This window comes from Rhinolophus sinicus, linkage group LG03, assembly GCF_036562045.2.
Source record: "Rhinolophus sinicus isolate RSC01 linkage group LG03, ASM3656204v1, whole genome shotgun sequence".
In the NCBI taxonomy this organism is placed as follows: Eukaryota; Metazoa; Chordata; class Mammalia; order Chiroptera; family Rhinolophidae; genus Rhinolophus; species Rhinolophus sinicus.
In genome coordinates, this window is record NC_133753.1 from 13,339,191 (window position 1) to 13,362,650 (window position 23,460).

General features: G+C 38.7%; 2 protein-coding genes across 6 annotated transcripts in view; one reads left to right on the forward strand and one right to left on the reverse strand.

Annotated features, from left to right (window-relative positions):
• PTPN21 (protein tyrosine phosphatase non-receptor type 21) overlaps positions 1–7,008 on the forward strand; it is a 66,558-nt gene extending 59,550 nt beyond the window's left edge. For both annotated transcript variants that reach the window (XM_074327076.1, XM_019744536.2), the window contains exons 15-19: positions 681–902; positions 3,135–3,263; positions 3,461–3,695; positions 4,126–4,286; positions 4,520–7,008. In XM_074327076.1, the coding sequence (XP_074183177.1) occupies positions 681–902; positions 3,135–3,263; positions 3,461–3,695; positions 4,126–4,286; positions 4,520–4,648 (876 nt within the window). In that variant the 3' untranslated portion in view covers positions 4,649–7,008. The remainder of the gene's footprint in view (positions 1–680; positions 903–3,134; positions 3,264–3,460; positions 3,696–4,125; positions 4,287–4,519) is intronic.
• A 9,452-nt stretch (positions 7,009–16,460) lies between these two features.
• SPATA7 (spermatogenesis associated 7) overlaps positions 16,461–23,460 on the reverse strand; it is a 28,128-nt gene continuing 21,128 nt past the window's right edge. For all 4 annotated transcript variants that reach the window (XM_019744522.2, XM_019744505.2, XM_019744530.2 and 1 more), the window contains 5 exons: positions 22,975–23,096; positions 20,923–20,976; positions 19,514–19,591; positions 17,324–17,381; positions 16,461–17,086 (listed from right to left, as the gene is read on the reverse strand). In XM_019744522.2, coding sequence (XP_019600081.2) covers positions 16,499–17,086; positions 17,324–17,381; positions 19,514–19,591; positions 20,923–20,976; positions 22,975–23,096 — 900 coding nt within the window. In that variant the 3' untranslated portion in view covers positions 16,461–16,498. The remainder of the gene's footprint in view (positions 17,087–17,323; positions 17,382–19,513; positions 19,592–20,922; positions 20,977–22,974; positions 23,097–23,460) is intronic.

Genomic DNA, 23,460 nt, shown 5'->3' on the forward strand with positions numbered 1-23,460 from the left:
TGATTTGCTGTTGTTTCTGAGTGTTCTTTACCTTTTTCCAGCTACCTGGCAGTATTGATTTTTGATGGCCTTAAAGTTCAAGGAAACCTACAAATGTCTATGAGTACACGCAGGAAGGAAAGCAGACACTAACTGCTTTCCTTTTATTGAAAAATGTATCTCAAAAGTAAAGGGTTAACTGAATTTTTCAAAGCTTCTTTTGTGACTGAGACAGGCATGATAATCGAATTTGCTTACAATTGGATCCTGGAGATCGTTTCCAGTATTTACTGCCGTTTTCAGGTTTTTAAAAATATATAATTATGTGTTATAAAACTGAAGCATTTGTGCATAGATTTTGGAACTGATTATTCTACTCTGGGATTTACTGTTTTCCAGGAGGATTTTCTGTTTCACAGGGGTCACAAATAAAGTGACCATAAATTTAGAGAAAATGAATTCAACAAATTGCTTTAGGCTAAGTTTCACCTTTAAAGAGAACTTTGCATTTATTTCTCACCAGTAAGGTCATTTCATTTGTTGGTGTCACGGCTTATTAAAAATTTAACTTTGGTTGCACCTAGAATTTTCAGTATTAGATAATGCGAGACTTGAAGCAGAAAACGAGATTTCAAATGTATAGTCAAAAGGCAGCTGTGGCATGTCACTATATTCATATTATGCCACGTATTTTTTTACAGTGTAAAATTCTGGAACAGCGGTTAGACCAGGGAATGGTATTCACAGAATATGAAAGGATCCTTAAAAAACGGCTGGTGGATGGGGAGTGCTCAACCGCACGCCTCCCTGAAAATGCAGAAAGAAATCGGTTCCAAGACGTCCTTCCCTATGATGATGCCAGAGTGGAGTTGGTCCCAACCAAAGAAAACAATACTGGTTACATCAACGCGTCTCATGTGAAGGTGAGAGGAGTGTTTAGAATAATAAACAGGATGTGAAGTTTCGAGTTCAGTTATGAGAACGCTAGAATTGTATTCATGTTTGTCTTCTAAAAACACCCTAGTTTTGAATCATTGTGAGAAGCGATAGTATTGCTGGGAAATCCATACACCAGGGCTGGCTGGAAAGTGTTTGCCTGCAGAGCCAAAGCCACCTGTCCTCTCTCCGGGGGGCAAACCCCTCTGCCCCCAGCAGTGCCACCAGGACTCGAAGCGCTGATTAGCCCAGCTGTAGGACTTTGTCCTAAATCTGAAGGCTTCTTGCCAGCTCATAAATGCTCTAAGGAGCAAGCAGAATTGATTTTTCCTCATGACAAACCTACATGCATTTTTATGTAACAAAAGCGGGTTTTTTGGTGTGTTCACCAAAGCTTTTACTTACCATGGTGCCATCTGTTCTCTTTCATACTCCAGTAATTATTTTTAAACATTATTTTGTTCTTCCAAGAAGCAGTCCTACTCCCCCCCTCCCCCCCCGGAAGTAGTATAACGCCATTTAACTGAGTAACGTTACATCCATTAAAATGGAAAAAGTGATGATGCACAACAGGTAGTGAGGAAACCAGACGTCTGCTCTCTCTTCTCCGTCACTGTGTACTTTGCTCATGCTGGCTGCAGGGTCAGTGCTTCATTTTGGGAAGGAGAGATTTCCTTATAGTGAGTGAATTAGTGTCTATGGTCAGGTGTTGTTTTTCTTCTCTCCCACATTTTATTGTGTTTGCAAGTGATATTGGACATGAGCGTTTTCACACTTGAGGCTTTCGAGAGACCTGGCAGTCTGCCTGCGAATGCTGGTATCCTCGATGGTCTTTGGGAATCCATGCACATGCTCTTCATTATGGACATAATTTATTTAAAAAGCGAGCATTTCTTTGGAATAACTCATGCAGTCGCTCTTGACTGATGGACGCAAACTGAATAATGTTGTAGTTCTGTAGTGGCATTTCAGAATCTTCAGAGGCAACCTGAAGAACAGTGGAAAGTCCGAGCTTCAGACATGCTGGGCCCACTGCTCACCAGTGTGGGACCTCATGGCGCTCACTTCTGAATAGAGAACCGCTGACGCCTCCCCCTGAGGCTCCCCATCAGACCCATCCTCCTTGGTTCTTGTTCGCTGTGCAACTGGCACCAGCAGGGCGCCTGTCGCTGAGTGGGCGTGGGGTGAGAGGATGTGGGTGTGAGTCGGGGCTGGCGCCTGAAATGAGTGCGTGGGTGGACCAGTGCTTGGCCGGGCTTTTACGTTCAGCGGGCACTCGGAAAAGTGATTGCTGTCACTGAGTCCCCTTGGAGCTGGGATTTAACCCAGATCCCCTGACTCCAAAGCCAGTAATCATTATGTTAGACTGTTCTCAAGGAGGTTAAACCTTAAGTGGAAACTTAGTGTCATTAAAGCAGGTGAACTTGACTCAGAAGTTCAGAGGTGAGACCTCTTTAAGTTGGAAGGTATTTTTCCCCTAGAAATCTGATATTTAACTGGTTTTGTCTTAACTGCTAATACTTTTTCCAGTGTGTTTAGTACTTCATGAGGGGAAATTTTGTTCCAAAGTTGGGGTACTGTGATGTTGATATTTTTATAAGAGGAGGAACCATAACAGCAGCGATAACATCTACTTACTGAGTACTGATTATGTGTCCGGCAACATATACCGGGGGTGCCAAAAAAATGTAAACAAGTGGACACTTTGGTCAGCGTTGCTCGAGCAGTAGTTCTCCGTAATCAGAAGTGTCTGGACGCTGATGGTAACCACTTTGAGCACCTCTTGTAATTGCAGAAGTCAAATGTGACTTGTATTCATCTTTTGTTATCGGTGTATATTGAGTATTACAATTTTAATACAGTCTTCCTTTCTTAAAATGTATATACTTTTTTTGAGCACCCTCTGTATATTGGGTTCTGGCAACAACCCTATAAGGGTCGGTAGTGTTTTTATTTTATATGTGAGAACTGATATTCAGAGAGGTTAAGCAAATTGCCCCAGGTCACATAGATATTGTGTGAATTCACCGTACATAGCTTTATTAAGATGTCAGTAATAGAAATTGTACTAACAAGGAAAAAGATGAAAGCCTTTCTTTATTCTGCTCAATAACTCAGTTCACTTTTTAGTATTACTGTGAACAAATGTACATCCATGCACATACACATACATGTCTTATACACACACACACTAATTCTTTGACCTTTTCTAATCGTAGGTCTCTGTCAGTGGAATTGAATGGGATTATATTGCCACACAGGGGCCATTGCAGAATACCTGTCAGGACTTTTGGCAGATGGTGTGGGAACAGGGAATTGCAATCATAGCAATGGTGACAGCAGAAGAGGTAAGTACTCGTTGTTCTTACTTGATTTTCTCAGCCTCAACTGAAAAGTTAATGTTGATCATGGGGGATCCCAACCTTTAGAGAGAAAGGCAGGTGGGATTGCGGTTCCGCCTCTCAGACACGCCGTCCATGTGAAAGGGCTTCTTTTGCCGGCTCTGGTGTTGGGTTTTGACGGTCCATGTACTTGTCTCTAACAGGAGGGTGGAAGGGAGAAGAGCTTTAGATACTGGCCACGGCTTGGTTCCAGGCACAACACCGTCACCTATGGAAGGTTTAAGATCACAACCCGGTTCCGCACAGACTCCGGCTGCTACGCCACCACGGGCTTGAAGATGAAGCACCTTCTCACGGGGCAGGAGAGGACAGTCTGGCACCTGCAGTACACAGACTGGCCTGAGCACGGCTGTCCGGAGGACCTCAAGGGGTTTTTATGTAAGTGTCTTCATTGCCAGCACAGCCTCTGCTGGAGCTGTTAGCTCAGCCACAGGGAGGAAGACGCATGCTCCCGACGTACTTCCTTTATGTTGTCTCGTATAAACTTTGGACTTGTTTTAAAACAAAATTTAAAGTATTATGGGAAGGATGAACAAAAGATGGTTTTAAAATATATTTGGTAGCAGTAGAACGCTAGAACTGACTCTTAGTTTCTCCTCCAATTCATTCTGTAGATGAGAAAATGGAAGGCCAGGCAGAGTCAGTGACTCACCCAAGACCACACTGTCCGTTTGGGGTTGGGCCTTGGGTTAACTGCAGCCGGGGCCCTTTACCTGGAGTCCACTCGGTCAGTGGAGAAAATCTGAAAGCTGTCAATTTGATATGCCTTAATCCCTGAGTATTTTTCTATTTCCTTGGTATTTCACAGCATACCTTGAAGAGATCCAGTCTGTTCGACGCCATACGAATAGCACAAGCGAACCAAAGAGCCCCAACCCTCCTTTACTGGTCCACTGCAGTGCTGGGGTGGGAAGGACTGGCGTCGTCATTTTGTCAGAGATCATGATCGCCTGCCTGGAACACAATGAGGTGCTTATTTCCTTTTGTTGGTGTGGGGAGAAGTGGGCCAGGCTCGAGGCTGGGGAGAGAGGAAACTGGTGACCTAACAGCGCTTTCTGAATGAGGCTCCTTGGGTTTTTAATAGAAGATGCTAAGATAGACAGGGGACTCCTGTCTCGTAGCCACATTTCTGCTAGGACATCCCCCCCTCCTTTCTCTCTCCGGGGGATACATTACCCTCATCACTGTTTCTCTCAATCTAGGTGCTAGACATCCCAAGGGTGCTGGACATGCTGAGGCAGCAGAGAATGATGATGGTGCAGACCCTCTGCCAGTACACGTTCGTATACAGAGTTCTCATCCAGTTCTTGAAAAGCTCAAGGCTCATATAAGCTCCCACGCTTCTTAAGGGGACCCGATCACATGAAGCGTTTACAGCTAAAGAAAAGTGCTTATCTAACTCATACTTTCTCCTCGACACCCATCCACGCAGAAGGCTACACCTGGAAGTGAAGGACGGCACGAATGGCAGCGCACTGAGGAAGTATGCAGAGCATGAGGCTGAAGAGGGCACGTCTTACCTGGGAACGATGCCCAAGAAGCAGCACTGGGTGTCGAGGGCGTTGCCCTGCTCCGGTCGGTCTGATTTGCACACATTTTGGAGATTGTATTTTCCAGACAATTCTGTATTTTATTGAAGCTATGCTGGGCAATTCTGGCAATCATTAAGGCGCATAGATTTGTATCTGAAAGAAGTTTTTGATAATGGTTTATTTTATGACTAAAATATTTGTGGTTTTCTTGTCGAGAAACTGAATTTTCCATGGGGATAACCCACAGATATGAGTGGTCCCTTTGTAACTGTGTATTTAAAACCATGTTATTGTCTTTGTTATTTTTTAAAAAGCCTCGGGTACCTAAAGCAGTTTAGTTACCAAATCCAAACTATAAGAAGAATCTAAAAGTGTTATTTTGAAACATTTAGACATTTTTATATTCAGAAATGTTTTTATCCTAAAAATTCTATATATTTGTACCTTCTATATTTTCCAGACAAGAGTTCAACTCATTAAGGTACTGAGATGAGTCAGTTAAGGGGGAAGTTGGGGATGAAGCACATTATTTAAAAATGTAAGAGAATAATCAGATTTACCATTTTTTTTTTCAGTATTATTTGTAAGACTAAATGAGTTTGATTTTTCTGGTTGAAAATGAAGTGAGAAACAATTGCATAGGATGGTTTTAAGCACTTTTTTTGTGAAAAACAATAAATCTGAGTTTTAATATATGTGTTGCTTTCCAGATGAAATGCTAACAATGGACGTTGTGTCAGAAGAAGTGTTTGGAATAGATAAAGAGTAAGGGTATGTAGGAGGACTGGGACAGAGTGTGTGCAGGATGGTAAATGCAAGATGCCTGTGTCTTTACAGAAACGCAGTGTTATCCATCCTCAGACTGAGATGCTGGGATGGAGAGTGGGGGCTGATCGCCCGGAGGGAGGGATCCCCCGGAGATTCAAGGCCTGTCACTGTCAGTGACTCACTTGTTTCCTTGGAGTTATTCCACCTAAACCTCCATTCTTTTTTACAAACAAAATCAAGTTTATATTAGCATTAAAAGAAGCCTTGAAGAGGCTTTATTTTCTTTTGGTTGTAAGAAGAGTTAGTAATAGTTTCACCTCGTCTTCCAAAACCACAACCCAAACTTGTGGGAGTATGGGAGATTGCTGTGCTATTTCAAGAGGTACTTGAGTTTTAGCTCCCTCATCCCCTAACTTTACGCCTGAGGTCAGTTTTAGCTTCTTAGTCCCTCTTCCCCCATCCCAGTGGGCAGAACCAGGCTGAATTAGAGGGGGAGAGTGTGGCCTTTGGCTCAGGCTAAGATGGCCTTGTCACTGGGAGAGGTGAGTAGGTGAGGACTAACCGGTACGTTTCACAGAGGAGCCATCTCTGTATTCCCTCCTCTGAGGCTACCACTCCAAAATATAGAGCTTCCAAAATGTCAAATCTAGGGCTGTTTCCCCAAAATACAATATCCTAGGGCTGATTCCAATTCCCATGTTAACTCCTAAAGCAGTTTAACTTACTATTGAGACCAGCAGGTATGTGTTATCAGCTGTGAGATAGGCTTTCCTTCATACAGTGCAGATCTGCCTCACTCTGAGTTACTCAGAAACCAACCACTGAAGAGGAAAAGTTGGAAGATATTAGTGAAAAGGAGTATTGAAAGTGAGTACATTTGAAACAAATTAGGAACAAAATGTTAATTTTAAATCTAAAATTGATTTTAAGAGTTATGTTTAAAGCACAATAGACGCAAGTATAAATATTCAGAGGAAGCTCTCCAAGAGAATGGAATGAACTTCTTTTTTATGGTAATATTTCTCATTCCCATACTGTTTAAAGGGACAGGAGTGTTTCTGATTATTTTTTTCATCCATCGTGTGTTTTTAAAAAAATGCTTTTCTGTGAGGTTTAAACATTTTAAAATGTCCCACTGACAATAACATATTGTAAAACAAAAATCTAAAGAGTAATATATGGTATATTTGTGTTCCTGTTGTAATAATTTGATTATAAGAAAATCAAGAGGGCTAAATTATACTGTTTAAATGTCACCTTTATAATGTTGCATGTTTGACATAGCTTCTAAGACCCATGTAATTTTTTGTCCCTTTTGAATTTTTAAACTTTTAATTACAGTTAGTGAATATGAAAGTATTTCTGAATAAAAATGAATCTATATTACTAGACTTGGAAATTATGTGATTTTCGAGAGTGAACTGTAAAACATTGAGGTTTCACAGCTTTACCCCGACTGAATAGAGGATGTTACTGTGTGTCAAACTTTTAGTATCTTAGTGTCTTGTAGTTCCTTGATATTATTAATTTGAAATCAGAATTACCAAAATGTACATTTTCACAAAATGTTTCCACTGTTTCAACTTACGTATTCTCCTTCAGTTATAAACCGATGTTTTCCACTGATCAATTTTGGCACCTCTGGCATCAGTTTTCCTGATTAGTGGGGTTCTTTCGATGAAATATTCTAGGTGATACTTTTGAACACAAAGTTCATTTTAAAATATCATTTGCAATGTTAATTGCAGTCATTATTAATTACTTCTGGAACACCTACTGTGAAGCATTCAGAAAGCCCTAGAATTTAGCCTTTAAAACCTTTTGGCTGGATCAAAACAGAAGCTGGACCTGGAAGAGCAAGGTCTAGGCAGAAACACAGTGTTGTGGTGTAGGACTGAGTGATGACAGAATGGCATGGCCAACTTTTTTTGTGAAACTTTCATTATCAGAAGAAAAGTTATTTCAAATGGGTTGATATGTTCACAATCTTAAAATTTTAATGTATATATTACAGATAATATAGAACTATATGGCTTAAAATATAAAACTGGAGGTCAGCTGCAACTGGTAAGGTGCAGGTTTATTTGAGATTTGCATGAACAAATGGAAACAAGAATTACTGTTTATTGTAAAGCACTTTAAACATCAAACTAAAAAGTCTTTTTAAAAAGGAACTCCTTGGGATATAAATTTGCTTCCCATCAAGATTCCACGTGGAACAAGCTGAAACTTATCTCTTTCCAGTTTAAAGTTTATTTTTAAAAAGCCAAATTGGAGGGGCTCTTTTTTGAGCTGAGGAATAGATATTTCAAAAATAGAGGAATTAGTACATTGGGAATTTGCCTGGGAAAATGTTTCTCAAAAGAACATGAGTTTTTCAAATTCCTGTAGATAAGGGTTCCACTTACCCTCACATCTACAATTACTTAGAAAAAAATGAGGAACAATCAGAAAGTCCAGCTGTTTAAAGTTTGCATGTGTTGGGGGAGGTTGGAGAGAGGATTTTAGAAAACATTTGAAGAGGCCCTTGGATTGTTAAAGTGGCATCGTTTTCTGTGTATTCCTACAGGCAGTTCCAAAATAAAAATTATGCTCTAAAAGTTCAGATGTATGTTGAATTATTGAGATATAGTATTATTTCCCCTTGTAAACATTACCCTGAACGGGTGTTCACTTTCTTAGTGTTTGTCCTTCCAAAGCTTATTTTAACCACAGAGGCTCTTAATGCTAAGCTGTGGTATAGAACGAAATCGCCATGATTAGTAACTCCAAGAACAATACGTAGCAAGTTTTTCCCCTGCTGCTCCCTGGTGGTGAGATCAGAGAAGGAATTCTCCCTGTGCCTGCCTGGCAGTGGGGACTGAGCATCAGCAAGCAACTGAAGGCAGATTGATGTGTTTCATGAGAGAACTCCACGTAAGTGTATTCCCATTATTTGTTACAGAAACCTGAGTGGTGCACGAAAGCTAAGGAACAGAATGGGACATAGGATGACGTGAGCAGGAATGCTGCCTAGGAAGCTGAGGTGGGGCAGGGGTGCAAGAAGATGAATCGGCAATACCTCCCCCTACCTTTCCTGTTTCCACTTACATATTCTCCTTTGGATTGTCACTGGCATGAAATGGGAAGTAGAGGAAGCGCCAAGAAGAAAGTTTAAGGTCTGCAGCACCCAGCTGAAGCAGCAGTTCCAAGGCCAATACTCACACGTATCTCCGGTCACAGGTATGTAAATGAGGGTCTGGCTGGACATTGTCATTTCCAAAAATGTTTAACTTACCCCAGTATATTTGAGAAATTAAAATACTCTAGTTTTCAAAAACTAGAGTAAATCTAAACTTTTTCCAATATGTTGATGGGTTAGGAAAGAGATAGTAACCATTTACTAAATTATTCTTTAATATTACAAATAAGTACAAATGAATGATAAAAAAAGGAATGATTGTATTTGAACTAAGTATAGAACTAACAGTATGGTGGACATACTGTTGCAAGTTTTTGAAAATTACTTGTTAGGATAATCTTTTGATCATTATCCCTTAACTTCCATTAAATGACTTTGTGCTGTGTCATATAAAAGGACCATTTCAAATCTCTACCTTTGGCTCTGAATCTATAACATAGTGGTACCCACACTGCAGCAGTACATGATCCCAGTGTAATGAATCTGAAGTTTTAACTGAAGTTGTAAGTGGTTTTTAAACTGTGTAAAAAGACCAGAAAGTACTTTATTTCAGTTGTCACTATTGACATTGTAAGTGTGCATGTGTATTACTTAAATTTATATTCTAAAAGCTTGGTGAAAAAGAATCTACAATATTCACTCTTAGGAGCAGGTCTATACTACCAAAGAAATTCAGAAGGTTTACCTGGGTTAGTCCTAACATGAGTATGTCGGTCTTCAATTTTTGGGTAGGTTGATGAAACTAGTACAGAATTCATGATAACTGGTTTTCCATTTCTATCTGCTTATTTATTAGCTGAGAAAAAGTGAACAAATAAGTGGGAAATACAAGCTCAGTGACTCATTTTTCATAAGAGTGCAAATATTACAGGTCAGACTGCTCTCATAAATACTAAGAGACTGTCCAAATTATTTTTGTCCTAGAAGTTTATTAGAAATCACTTGACCTTAATGGACCATTGAATGAGACAAATCTTTTGTTACTTATAGTTATGGAAATGTAATTTATCCTTAAGTGTTAAGTGTCCTGAAAGGATCTGATGGCTTTGTAGTTTTACTGGAATAATACCAGTGCAATACTGGTTCAATCCAACAAATAGCCTGAACAAAAGTAAATATTCTCCAGAGGTGGCAATCTTATTTCCAGATTTAATAAAAACAAGATTAAAAACAATATAAGGGCCGGCCCGGTGGCTCAGGCAGTTGGAGCTCCATGTTCCTAACTCCGAAGGCTGCCGGTTTGATTCCCACATGGGCCAGTAGGCTCTCAACCACAAGGTTGCCAGTTCAATTCCTCGAGTCCCGCAAGGGATGGTGGGCTCTGCCCCCTGCAACTAAGATTGAACACGGCACCTTGAGCTGAGCTGCCGCTGAGCTCCCGGATGGCTCAGTTGGTTGGAGCGAGTCCTCTCAACCACAAGATTGCCGATTTTGACTCCTGCAAGGGATGGTGGGCTGTGCGCCCTGCAACTAGCAACAGCAACTGGACCTGGAGCTGAGCTGCGCCCTCCACAACTAAGACTGAAAGGACAACAACTTGAAGCTGAATGGCACCCTCCACAACTAAGATTGAAAGGACAACAACTTGACTTGGAAAAAAGTCCTGAAGTACACACTGTTCCCCAATAAAGTCCTGTTCCCCTTCCCCAATAAAATCTTTTTTTTTTTTAAAAAACAATATAAAACTCTTAAACCCACATGAGTTAAACAAAAAGATGAAAGAAAAAAAGAGGAAAAAATGCTATAATTTATAACAACTTTTAGATTGGTAGAGCACTAATGGATTTATTTGCATAGTTGGATTTTGTGACACAAAGGAGAAATTGAAGTAGTTATTGTATAGGGACGATGCTTAATGTTTTTGAAAAATTTGTTAATATCATTTTAGACCTGCTCCATATGAGATTTTTTTCAGTTCTATATTAAAAGTAAGCAGCTTACTTTCTTGTTGTAGAATTGAGATATTAACACAGTTATTGGTATACTCCATTTCTAAGCAACACATTGAAAATGAGGGAGAAAAGTAAAGGTATTTGTTAATATATTAAGACTTAAAAAGTTGGATACACAGTCAAACCTTACTCAAAAGATTGATTGGTATTGGGCCATTATATTTTTGCGTTTTACTGTATTTTCAAGTAATTTTTATATCAAAATAGAAAACACGGACTTTATCACGCAAATGTTAAGTATATTCCCATAAAACACTTCAGTGTTTGATTCTGTTGTGCTTAATATAGGGAGATATTCTGAATTATAATGATGCAGTTTAATTCAGATGAATTACATGGTAACAAACCAGAAATTTGTTTTATAGTTGAGTGGTTAACAACTGAAGCAATCCAAACCCTACCCATAGTAAATTTAGCAAAACATAGTTTAAAAATAAACATTTTGATAGCAAGTCTATTTAAATAAAAGTTCCAACAGAGGTTAATAAGACTTAATAGGCCTAACAAACTTAAACCCAAAATTTGGAGAAAATTTATATGACATGCATTTCCTTAGAAAGCTGCCCTATATATAATTCAGGCAATGTACTGAGAATTCTACCTATTTGAAACGGTAGTATAAATAGTTGTCTAGTAGTATTTTCTAGTTTAAAAAGCAATTTTATGTGCTACTGTCTGATGATTAGTAATGTAAAAATGTATAATCAGAAGAACTTAATTCTTCTAAACTGTCATTGGTTTATAAAAGTATGTACATTTAATGGGAAAACAAGTTTGAATGACTGAATATATGTGAAATGAATGTTGTACAGTCTATTTTTGCCATAAAAATAAATATTGAAGCAAGATATGATTTGGTGTGTGACTATAATAGTGCAATTAAAACTATTTTGCCTCTTTTTTTGTTTTTCATTCCAGATCTTGTTGCAAAGAGGCATATTTCCCCATTGGGTTGTTTTCAGTAATGTACTAGACAATGGATGATTCTTTTAATAGTTGCCAATCTATCATCACACATTTTCACAGTAATCAATCACTTAAGAGTTCGAATGCATCTTACCAAAATAGCCAGATTCATTAATTAGGACACTTGTGGAACAATTAGTATATTTAAAGAACAAACAATTATATATTTCCCATCAATGTCAACTTCCCCGCCTGTCGCCAGAGCTCACACTGCCATCCCGGTAGTAGAACTTGATTTATTTACTGGATGTACACTTCCTCTTTCAGTGGGGTTGTTTCTCAACCAGGAACAGCAACACTGGAAACTTGTTAGAAATACAAATTTTTGAGGCCCATCCCAGATGTGAAAAATTTGAATCAGAAGCTATGGTGATGGGGCCCAGAATTCTACCTTAACAAGTTCCCCGGGTGATTATGGTACATTAAAGTGTGAGAAACACTGCTTTGGTAATTAAAAACCATAGATGTTCAATACATATTATCTCGGGATTCATTACATAGCCTAGCTGCAGTTAGTAAGCACCAATGTTTATTTAGGCAATTTTTATTAGGTTAATGATAGTTACAGTTGTGGTGGGCTGAATAATGGGCCCCAAAGATGTCCATGTCCTAATCCCCCAAAAAGATAAAATTGCATGTTATCTTACAGGGCAAAAGGGACTGCACATGTGATTAAGATTCTTGAGATGGGGAGATTGTCCTGGGTTACCCAGGTGGGCCCAAGGTCATCCAAGGATCTTTCTAAGAGGGAGGCAGAAGGGCCAGAGTGAACGGAGAAGTGATGACGGAAGCAGAGGGGTGTGAGAGAGATTTGAAGATGCTACACAGCTGGATTTGAAGAGGGGGCCACAAGTGGGGGGACACAGGTGGCCTCTAGAAGCTGGAAAAGGCAAGGAACGGATTCTCCCCTAGAGCCTCCAGAAGAATGCAGCCCTGCTGACACCTTGATTTTAGGGCTTTGGACTTCTAGAAGGGTAAGATAAACGTTTTCTTTTTCTAGCCACTAAATTTGTGGAAACCTGTTATAGCAGCAACAGAAAACTAATAAAATAGTACATATTTACTCTCAGGAAAATCTTGATGGTCAACTGTTTTAAGATTTTGGAGGAACTAGGTGAATATGGGAGTCTCACATCCAGGATTGCCTCAGAACGAAGCTGGTGCAAGACAGAATTCTTGAGGCAACAAGGTTGGCTTTGTAGCAAAACTTTCCTTACCCCAATTCAAAAGTATCTTCTTCCTGGCCCTTGAACTGAGTATGTGGAGTTTTTCTTTTGGGATAGGCCATGGGCTCCATCTGCTGCTTTTCAAAGGCCTGCGAAAAGGAACTGGTTTGGCAGCGTCTTGTATCCCTGAAGTGTGAAGCAATTCAGCGGACTGCTTCCCAGGACTGTACTAGCACATGAAAGGAAAGGGAGAAGAGGTATTTCTATTTCTGGAGGTAAATCATTTCAATTATAATTTCTAAAGACACTAAGAATTACCTTTGGCATATTAACACAAAAAGAAATCTTTGGATCAGCTAGTCCAAACTCTTTTAGATGGAGGTCCAGGGTAAAGTAATTCATGGGCGACTACACAGCTAATTAATCCACTTGGCAAATTGTCCATCTTGCCCCATAAAAACTGCTCTGATCTTTTCTGATTGATATCACTGGGGAGAAATGGGACTTTTCAAAGTAAGTCTTGTCAGGAAGATGCTATTTTATATTTCCCACCATTTAAATATGAGTGAATGAAGACATTTTCACGTAACAGCCATGTGCTACATTCTCCCTTCTACATGGGGAATTTGCACTGAGTAAAGAGGAAACGTCTGTCCTGTTTTCCCATACCCTTGTCTGTAGCTACCGTGTTTCTCCAAAAATAAGACCTAGCCGGACAATTAGCTCTAATGAATTTTTTGGAGCAAAAATTAATATAAGACCCAGCACATATTATATTAATTATATTATAGACCAGGTCTTATATTAATTTTTGCTCCAAAAGACGCATTAGAGCGGATTGTCTGGCTAGGTCTTATATTTGGAGAAAAACAGTAAACCTCCTCTCTAGCTCAAACTATCTCCTGTGAACAAATGCGTTCGTACTCCAGCAGACAGGACCTCGGGATCCAAGGAGAAGTAAGTCCTTCTCGAGAAACCCATAGTCTAGACAGGAGACAAACCGGGTACATAAACAATAAAATTCATATTGTAGGCATGACAGATCCCAGGTCCCAGACAGGAGGGACAATCACTCAAGCTTTCAGCATTATATTCAATCTGGGCTGTCAGTGAAGGCGCAGGAGGGACAGCAGAGGGGACATGACATTCTGAGCAGATCACAAGTGTAAAGGCAAGGAGAGAGGACCTCTGCTTGTTTAGGGAACGAGCAATTAGATGTGACAGACACTTAGGATGCCTGGGAGACGATGACGAGATGAGCTGGGAAGGAAAAGATGACTATAAAAAATGCAAAGGGGCCTGCGCGATGTCTTTTTAGCAAGAGGAAACTCTAAATGGTGGTTTTTCTTAAGGGGATGGCATGATCTGCTTGAAAATAATAGCCCCCTCTGAGTATTTTATAGCCCTTTGATGAAGCTCTGCAATTACCCCCATGCAACACATGGGGACGCATAGAAGCTCCATATCCAGCTTAAGGTCTCACAGTTCATAAGGATCAAACCCAGGCAAACTGGCTTGAAAAGCTCATTCATGGTGACTCTACAAATCAGAGCGGAGGATGGGCTGTGGGCGAGTGGAGGGAGAGACGTAAACTCACATGCTGCTTGGAGTCTAAGCCAGTGTTTCTCAAACTTACCGTTCACTTCCTACATTTACACAATTTTGCCAGATCCAAGAACCACTTTTGGTATTTCTTTAACTCATCTTTTTAAACCTAATTTTAAAGAGCAACCTGAGGATAACAACAGAAATACCCTAACAGGTATAAAAATCCGGAAGGGCCATGGCCCCAGAGACAAAAAGCTGTACCCAAAGTTGGAGGATAGAGAAGGCCAGAGACATCAAAGCAGGGCAGGCAGAAGTCGGTCTGGGGCTGGGCCCAAAGGGTGGAGAAGCAGCAAGAAGATAGTTACAGAGAATGCCTTAGGCGAGATGGCAGCTCCAGACAAGGGGGAGAAAAATGTGAGCCCGGGCAGTGAGTCTGCCCTGAGGTAGTTGGATGGATAATGAGGTGAGGGCCTTGTGGGTGAGGCTGGGACTGAAGAAAGGAGCCCTGCAGGCTGAGAGAGGATGAAGTCCAAGAAGTGAATAGAGGGGGGAAGGATGATTGATGGGGAGACCCAGGCGGGGAGCCAAGAATAGGGTCGGGGATATTTTGGGAGGTTTAAGGGCATTGCAGGATGGGGAAAGGAGAGATTGCATAGAGGCTTAAGGGGAAGAACTCCAGACGTGAGAACTGAGGGGTAGGTGGGGGCCTAGGAATGGTGCAGCAGGGTGACTTGTGGCAAAAGACATTGGAGAAGAAACTTGGGTTCTCAGCCCCACCACACTGTATTTTATTGTTTGCCTCTGAGTCTGAATCCTGAACATAGTAATATTGGGCCTGTAATCCATGTATCACCAGAAATCTGCTCCAGTGGTGGCACCACCTTTGGGAAACACTGGTGTGGGCAAAGGATGAGACAAAGCCTGAGTTAAAGAATGGGATACTTGGAGGCCATTGCTAAGTTTCTAGAACATTTGGGTTATCATCATCATTCTTTTTCATCTCTTTATCCTCCACAGTGCCAGGCATGAAACTTTCAATTACATTAAGTGGTTAAAAAGACAGAAGTAGAGATGAGTCTTCTGAGACATACGAGTATATTAATAGTAAGAATACTGTTCATGAACTACAAGGTAACGAAGAGCATGTCTGACTGGGTCTGATAGAATATTTGTCCTCACAGAAGGGACAAGTTTTCAGGTAGCTGACAGACTGCCCTAGCTCACTGGTAACTAGAAAGGCCTAGAGGCTTTAGACAGTGCACGAAAGTGAGAAAAAAGCAATTAAAGGACTGTAGACCGGGCTTAATGTTTCAAGACCCATGCCAGATCATAAACCGTTTCCCATTGCCTACAAAACCAGTTACGTCTGGGTAAATTATTAGTTGTTTCTGAGATGAAAGTTGTTTCTGAGAAACAACTTTAGAAATTGTGGTCAACATATCCTAAGGTGACCCCAATGATCTTCCCTTCTGACATTCACATCCTACAATTTAGAGTAGGTGGGACCTGTCACTTGCTTGCAACCAAAAGAATATGTCAAAGCTGGCGGAAAGTCATTCCTGTGATTGTTATGTCACCTAAGACTCTTGCTAGCAGAATCTCTTATTCTCCTGTTAGCCTTGAAGAAACTCGCAGCTGTGTTGTGAGCTGTCCACGGAGAAGGCCAAGTGGCAGGGAACGGTGGGCAGCTTTGAAGAGCTGAGGGCAGCCAACGGCCAGGAAGAAATTGAAGTTTTCAGATCTAGTGCTATAAGGAAAGGAATTAGGCCAACAACCTGAAAAGTTTGGGAGCAGGTTCTCCCCACATCAAGCCTTTAGATGAGCTCTGGCCCGACACCTGGATTGTAGCCTTGTGAGACCCAGAGCAGAGGACCCAGCTAAGCTGTGTTCAGAGGACTGATCCCCAGAAACGGGGGGATAAATAATACATGTGCTTTGTTTTCAGCTGCTAAATTCATGGCAATTTATTATATCGCATAGAAAATAAATACAGAAAATCTTAATCTAGAAAAGAAAAAATAAAAGGAATATTGAATTACTGGCCATCTGGGATATTTATTAATGAGTATCAAAGATCCAAAGGGCAGTCCTCAGTGCTCATTTCGGTGATGTTAAGAGTTGGTCCTTCCATGTCATGATGATTGTCACCTTTGACACTGCAGAGCTGAACAGACTGGGAAAGTGCTGTGCTGAGACAACATAATTCATTTGAAGTCTCAACATTTTCAGGATCACTGTCACCTTCAATGACATTCACAGAGGTTTCTTGATCTGTTATGCTCTCTGACATACTTGGATTTTTTTCATCCCAAATTGAAGGTCCAAGATTTGTTTCATCATTTACCTGCTGAACTATAACCCCTTCTGAATACTTTGATTTATAGACAGGCAGGAAAAATTCATTTGGTGAGAATATCTCATTCTCATCCTTTGGTGCAGACAATAACATATCCAAAGCTTTTTGGTATTCTTGACGTTCCTGTTGAATTGCTGCATCTTGTTCATTTTTATATTCATTTTGTTCTGAATTTTCAGCCTCTTCAAAATGAAGTAAATTCAACATATCATCTTCCTCTAGTTGTATGTCATCTAGCTTTTCCTTGGCTGTGCAGCCTAAGTTCACCTTTAGGACATGCAGCAGATGGCGCATTTTCCCCTAAGATTAAGACAAAGACAATAATTACATTAACTAAGCTAGTTAAACTGAATTCCTTTTGTCTGCAGTGCTGCTAATCTCAGCAGGATCAATACTTCTTCCACCCCACCCCTGAACACACACAAAATACAAGGGAAAAAAAGCACTTGCTTTTAATGCATCTTTGAAGGTATGGAAAAACTTTAAAATTCTTTCTATGTTAAAGTTTTTCTAATGAAGTTGTAAGGAAAGACAAACCTCCTCCAAATGGTGTTTATTTTGTCTTATATGTCGCTCAAACAGCTGTTCTAAAAACCTACAAATGATAAAGAAAATTGTTAATGTCTCAAAATCAGAAAATCACTAAATGTAAAATAGCCATGCAATAACTAAACTACTAAAGATTGGAAAATATTTTTTGGATTACTCTTCTTTCCAAAGATAAAGACCAATCCTTCCCTGATAAGTTTTCCAGTTTGGCAGCTGGTACGGCTTCCACTATGCATTTAGCTTAACATAATGGATGCCAATGCTTCTGAAAGACTGCATGCTACTTACATTTCTGTGAATAAAATATTTTAAATGGGGGCCAAGAATTCCTACACACACACACACACGCTTTTTTCTCTCTCACAGACATATGCAAACACAAGCCTCTCCCTCCCTTCTCTTTCACACACACACTACCCCCATAAACCAAATCCTAAAGAAAATTCTCTTGTGAAGTGTTATTTTACAATGCTTCTTAAAGTATACTTGAAAAAAATTCCATGGATGGTGAATCCATATAATAACCTAAAAGTTATCACTTATTAAGCACCACTAAGTGCTAGGCACATAATCATTATACCTCTAATCATGACCAATATTGGGACAGAAAGGTATCATAAAATAATTTTAAAGATGAGACAACCACATCTCTAAGACAATAATTTCCTCTCCCTTAAGGTCGCAAGCCATTAAGAGAATTTAACCCAGATGTGTCTGACTCCAGTACATCATGTGTCTGACTCCAGACAGTTTATTTGAGTACATCATGCTTGTCTTCTATCATGTGAATGTATCACTAGGTTTCTTGAAAAACAATTCATTTCCTTTGTTACCATTTGTTATTTTCAATGAAGTTATGCGCCAACCTTATATTCAGTAGTTCTGTATAATTTAATAAATTTTTTAAAACCCAAGAAATCCATATTCTATATTTTACGACTGTTGATGTTTTGGAATATTCACCTCTAGGCAATTTTCTATGCATATTTATTTCTTTACCAAAACTGGGATGAAACGATGCATACTGTTTAGGTACCATTTTTTTTAAATTATATATTTTGAATATCTTTCTATCTCAAATTCATTTGTATACTATTTAAGTCTCTGAACAGAACTTACTCATAAATATTCTACAATTTATTCAACCAAACCTTTACTATTTAACACCTAGGTTGATTCAATTTCTGGTGCTATTATCAAAAACACTGCAATAAACACCCTTATGAAATCTAAGAGAAAAACGTAAGATTTTTTTTAGTATAAATACATGTTTTATGCAAATGTTTTTGTTTTATTTTTGCTTTATAGTTAGTATTTTTGTTGTGGAAAAACACAACAAAATATACTATTTTAACTGCACAGTTCAGTAGTGTTAAGTAGATTCACATTGTTATGAAACAGATCAATAGAACTTTTTCATCTTGCAAATCTGAAACTCTATACCCATTATACAAATATTTTTCACCATCTTTTAAAAAATGAAAGCAATAAATAGAATTACTGCAATAAAACTTAGGTCTTTTTGGTATATCTTTTAATACTGACAATGTTTGCATTAATTAAAAAAAACTTCACACAGGAGTAGAAATAATACATTAGAATGTCTGTACTTCACATAGGGAAAGTATGCAGTGTACATGTTAACGGGGTCTTATGCTACATACCAAAGTGGGGCTCAGTGTCCAATGAATTTTAGATAAATAAATGTTCAAGGTAATTCAGGACCACACAGTTTCCTTAGATGTGTTAAGACCTAATCTGGTTTTGCAAACTTCCCACTTCATTCACAGCATGCAAACCTAGCTTTTAATTTGCCTCACGTTAGCAGTAACAGTTGTAACCAAAATGCTTGCTTTTGATTCTTACCAGGTTTCAAACATCAAAATGGCATTATGGATCTTTGTAAATAAGCAAAAATTTATTTTACTAGTCTGTTATAACCAAGAGATATAACAGTATTTAAATAAATAAAATCTGTTTTTCTCTACAACTTGCCCGAACTTTGAGCCTGACTACAGTATGAATAAAAACATACTTTAAAATTTGCTATCAATTATAAGACTATGGTCCCCCAAGAAAGCAATATAATTTTTCATTTCCTAACATGGAAATAACTTCAAAAAATGAAGAGTATATAATGTACTCTTAACCACCATGCATTATTTTAAAAAATCTAACCTGTTTGAAAATAAACCAAGTTTCAAAATTTCATCTGTTACATCTTCAATGAAACTCAGATACAACAGTTCTTCTTCACTGTGAAGGCAAAGCAATATAGAGAATAAAAATTATTCATTACTTATTTTGAAAACTATAGGAAATATGAGTACCTAATTAGAAATATCTCTATTACAAATGCACTTCTCTCTCACATTAAGGGGAATATTATAAAACAAACATAATTTTGGCCTTCTGAAATTATGCAAAGATAAATATTAAAGATGAGAAAATACTCCCTAATAGAGTAAAATTTCATAGATGTCTGCAACATCCATCCCAGCTGTAAAAAATAAGCAGGGATTAAACAAAAGAGAGACCATCTAAGGGCAAGAGGGCAACCAAGTGTGACCTAGTGGGGGCATGTGTTCCCACGAGGGCTATGAATGGCCGCTGGCTCCTGACCATGTCTGCAGCAGGGCTGTGAGCCCCTCTGCACAGCTCGTGCAGGAAGGGAAAGAGGAAAGTCGTCCAGAGAAGCAGGAACTTCAACTATGAAATCCTCTCCTGCTCCTAGGAGAGGATCTTGTTTAAGGTTGGGAACTATACTGAGCAGAAAAATTATCTTTTTTCCTCAAAATGTTTGGAGAGTAGGGAGATAGTCAAGTAGGAATATTTGTGTAGAAAAATACAGTGGTAATTTTTAATTACTTGGACATATTTATTATACTGTCTTATGATATAACTATTTTAGTAGTTATTACAAGAAAATTAGGATACTATTATAAATTTGATTTTAATTAGCTGAAATTAGTGATTTGACAGAAAATGCAAATAGCATTTATTAAATGTAAATACTCAAATTACTGAATAAGTAAATAGAATGGGAGGAGTAAATAAGCAAATCAGATAATAAATTAAAATGTATAAAATTATACTTTCAAACTGATTCTGTCTCTAATATTTAAATAACAAGTTTGAAAATAAATGAAGTAATAAAAATAGGTTATTTTCCTTGAAAAAGTGTAGCTTAACTAAAACAATATTAAAACCTCTAAGTATGAATATCTGCAAAGAACTGGTGAAGTTAGAAACCTCCAGGAAAGCTATCCTGAGCTATTAAAAGTCTGAATTTCTCAAAAACTCTATTATTTTTACTTATAAAAATAAACAAGAATTATGGACCTAATTATAAAAAATAACAGGTATTATCAACTTAGGGACAAATTTCCGCTGGACATAAAGATAAAGTGATAATTATTTCAGAAAATTCTGGTCATTTTCTAAAGTTAGCATGTGTTATATGATTGAACTCCAAAGCTGGTTTTAAGAGAAATTAGTGTGCAGTTCCTGAGTTATTAATGATGGCTTGTGTGATTCTTAATTCTTGGTTTCCCCTAAGCAAAATGAAGAGGTGAGAAAGATCTTACTCAGTATAGATTTTTCTCCTTGAAGGAGGCTGCAGGAAATACTGACTTACTGCCCTGGAAAGAGAAAATTAAAATATTTGAACAAAACAATGGTTGGTGTACAATAAGTGTTCAATAATGTTATATACGAGGTATGATAAAAAAATACGGTGAATGCTGCTGCCAAGTGCCATCCAATGGAAAGGCAGGGATCGTCAAGATGGGAAGTGGCACGTGGAACCTTAGTAAGTGTGTGACAAGTTTCAGCTTGTTCAGTGCAGTCAGTCGGGTGTGAGCTATGATTGAGAAGGTGTGTTTTAAAGTGTGCCGTAAATCATCCTGCATCATGATAACATTCCATGTCACACATCACTTCTGGTATATGGCAATTTCTGTCAAATAAAAACATTACAGTGTGTCCTCATCCACCTTATTCACCAGATCTGGTACCTTGCGACTTCTGGCTGTTCCCCAAAGTCAAAATGATTCAGGACATCAAGGCAGTCATGACAGGGCAACTAAAGACACAAAAGAGGACTTGCAGAACTGCTTCAGAAAGTGGCAAGAATGACGGGATAAGTGTGTTCCAAGCGATGGGGAGTATTTTGAGGGGTACTAATGGCAATGTATCTTTCACTGTAATAAATTTTTGCAAATTTTTAAAAATTTAAACATTCACCATAGTTTTTGATCACATCCTGTATAGCAATATGTTTTATACCCATGATCTAATCTAATCTTTAGAACAACCCTGCCAGGAATATTGATTGGGTAGGTATTATTTTTCTCACTTACTGTGAGTTCACTAAGGCGCAGAGAGGCTAAGTAACTTGCAAAGGTCACGTGTTAGTAAGTAGCAAAGGCAGACTTTTAAACTAGTCTTCTAATTACAAATTCACAAGCCTTTTTAAAACTGTACTATGGTACTTACATAGTATAAGCAATGACAATTTGACTAAGGTTAACATATACAATGCTGAAAACATATTTGTGGAAGAATTTTTAAGGCTGACATGTAAAATTTGTCTTATTCAGTTATGCCATCATTAGTTAATTCTAAGCTTTTTATTCAGGTATACTCAATTATAACATTTCTTTTAGAAGCTACTAGAAAAGATAGATCTCCCCTTTTAGGTGATTCTTTATTTTCATTGCAGACTGGGTCAGAGTAGCTTATAAATCTTAAGTTATGAGTACTGAAGCACCATGAATTTCAAGACAGGTTAGCAATGAACCCTGTAGCCTCGCTTGTGAGATCTCCCAAGGAAAGGGCTGCATGAGGAGCTGGGCCCTGAAGGACTAGGTGTGCTGGTCCGCTGGTCTGCTATACAGCACCTCATTCTTACCCTCTTTTTAAACTCCGGCCCTTTCTTTCTTTCACCTCCTTCATCTCATATCTGATCTCTGACACTGGAAATGCATTTGACAGCTAAAACTACCAAAGGTATTTTTAAAATTCTGTACTATAGGTGCTAAACCTATCTTTTTGTATTTAGGTATAGTATTTCATAATCCCTAACCAAGATGAGTAGTTTTAAAAAACAGTGCCTCTGGGGGGTGGCCAGTCAGCTCAGTTGGTTAGAGCGTGGAGCTAGTAACACCAAGGTTGCCAGTTCGATCCCCACTTGGGCCTCTGTGAGCTGTGCCCTCCTTAAAAAACAAAAACAAAAACAAAACAGTGCCTCTACATAGCATGGATGGATCAAGCACTAGCATATGGGGACTATTCCAAATCACAAATCAGGAATCCTCCAATGGGAAGGTGGTGTGGTCAGTACTATCTGCACCATGTAAACTGGTTAGCATCACTGCAGAGGATTTCTCTTGGGGAAAATTATTTTTCACATCAATAGTGATGGCAAATAATACAAGCTAATGTCCTTTTTCCCTTGATTAATGGATTAGTAAAATGAATTCATTGAAACTTACTACTGAGTACTTTGCAAAATTTCCTTAGCAAAACTAACCCTATGGCTGAATTGTATCACACCAGAGTGTAACGAAATAGGTCAGTGATACAGGAAAGCGGTTAAATGGAGACAATTGAAATGCTTTCTCCTGCGAGCTGCTTACCTTGACGGGGAATACTGAAGAGCATCGTCTTTCATGTCATCCCGGGGTAAGCCAGGACCTTGTAAAGGTAAAGGGGTTTTTCTTTCTTTGGTACCACATGTCGTACAACTAGATTCCTGGGGCTGCAATGAAAAGAAGAAATCTTAATTTTGCTTCAGAATACATGATAAAAGCAGAAATAAAGCAGAACAGCAAATTTCAAAGAAAAAGTCAAGGTAAGATGAGTAGAGACACCCAGTAGATAAAAGTGACAGATATATGACAACAAAGAATGTTTTAGAATATATTTTCTATCCAATCAGGATTTTTTTTCTTAAATTTATTTAAAGTAAGATAAAACAACTTTTTATTTTTTTTAATGAGGGATATTTTAAATGACATTAAGAAATCACTACAAATAAACATAAGAAGAGAAAATGAAGCAAATTTGCAAGTTTTAGATAAAATTGAGAAAAAATATCCCATTATTCAGAAATTCAAACACCC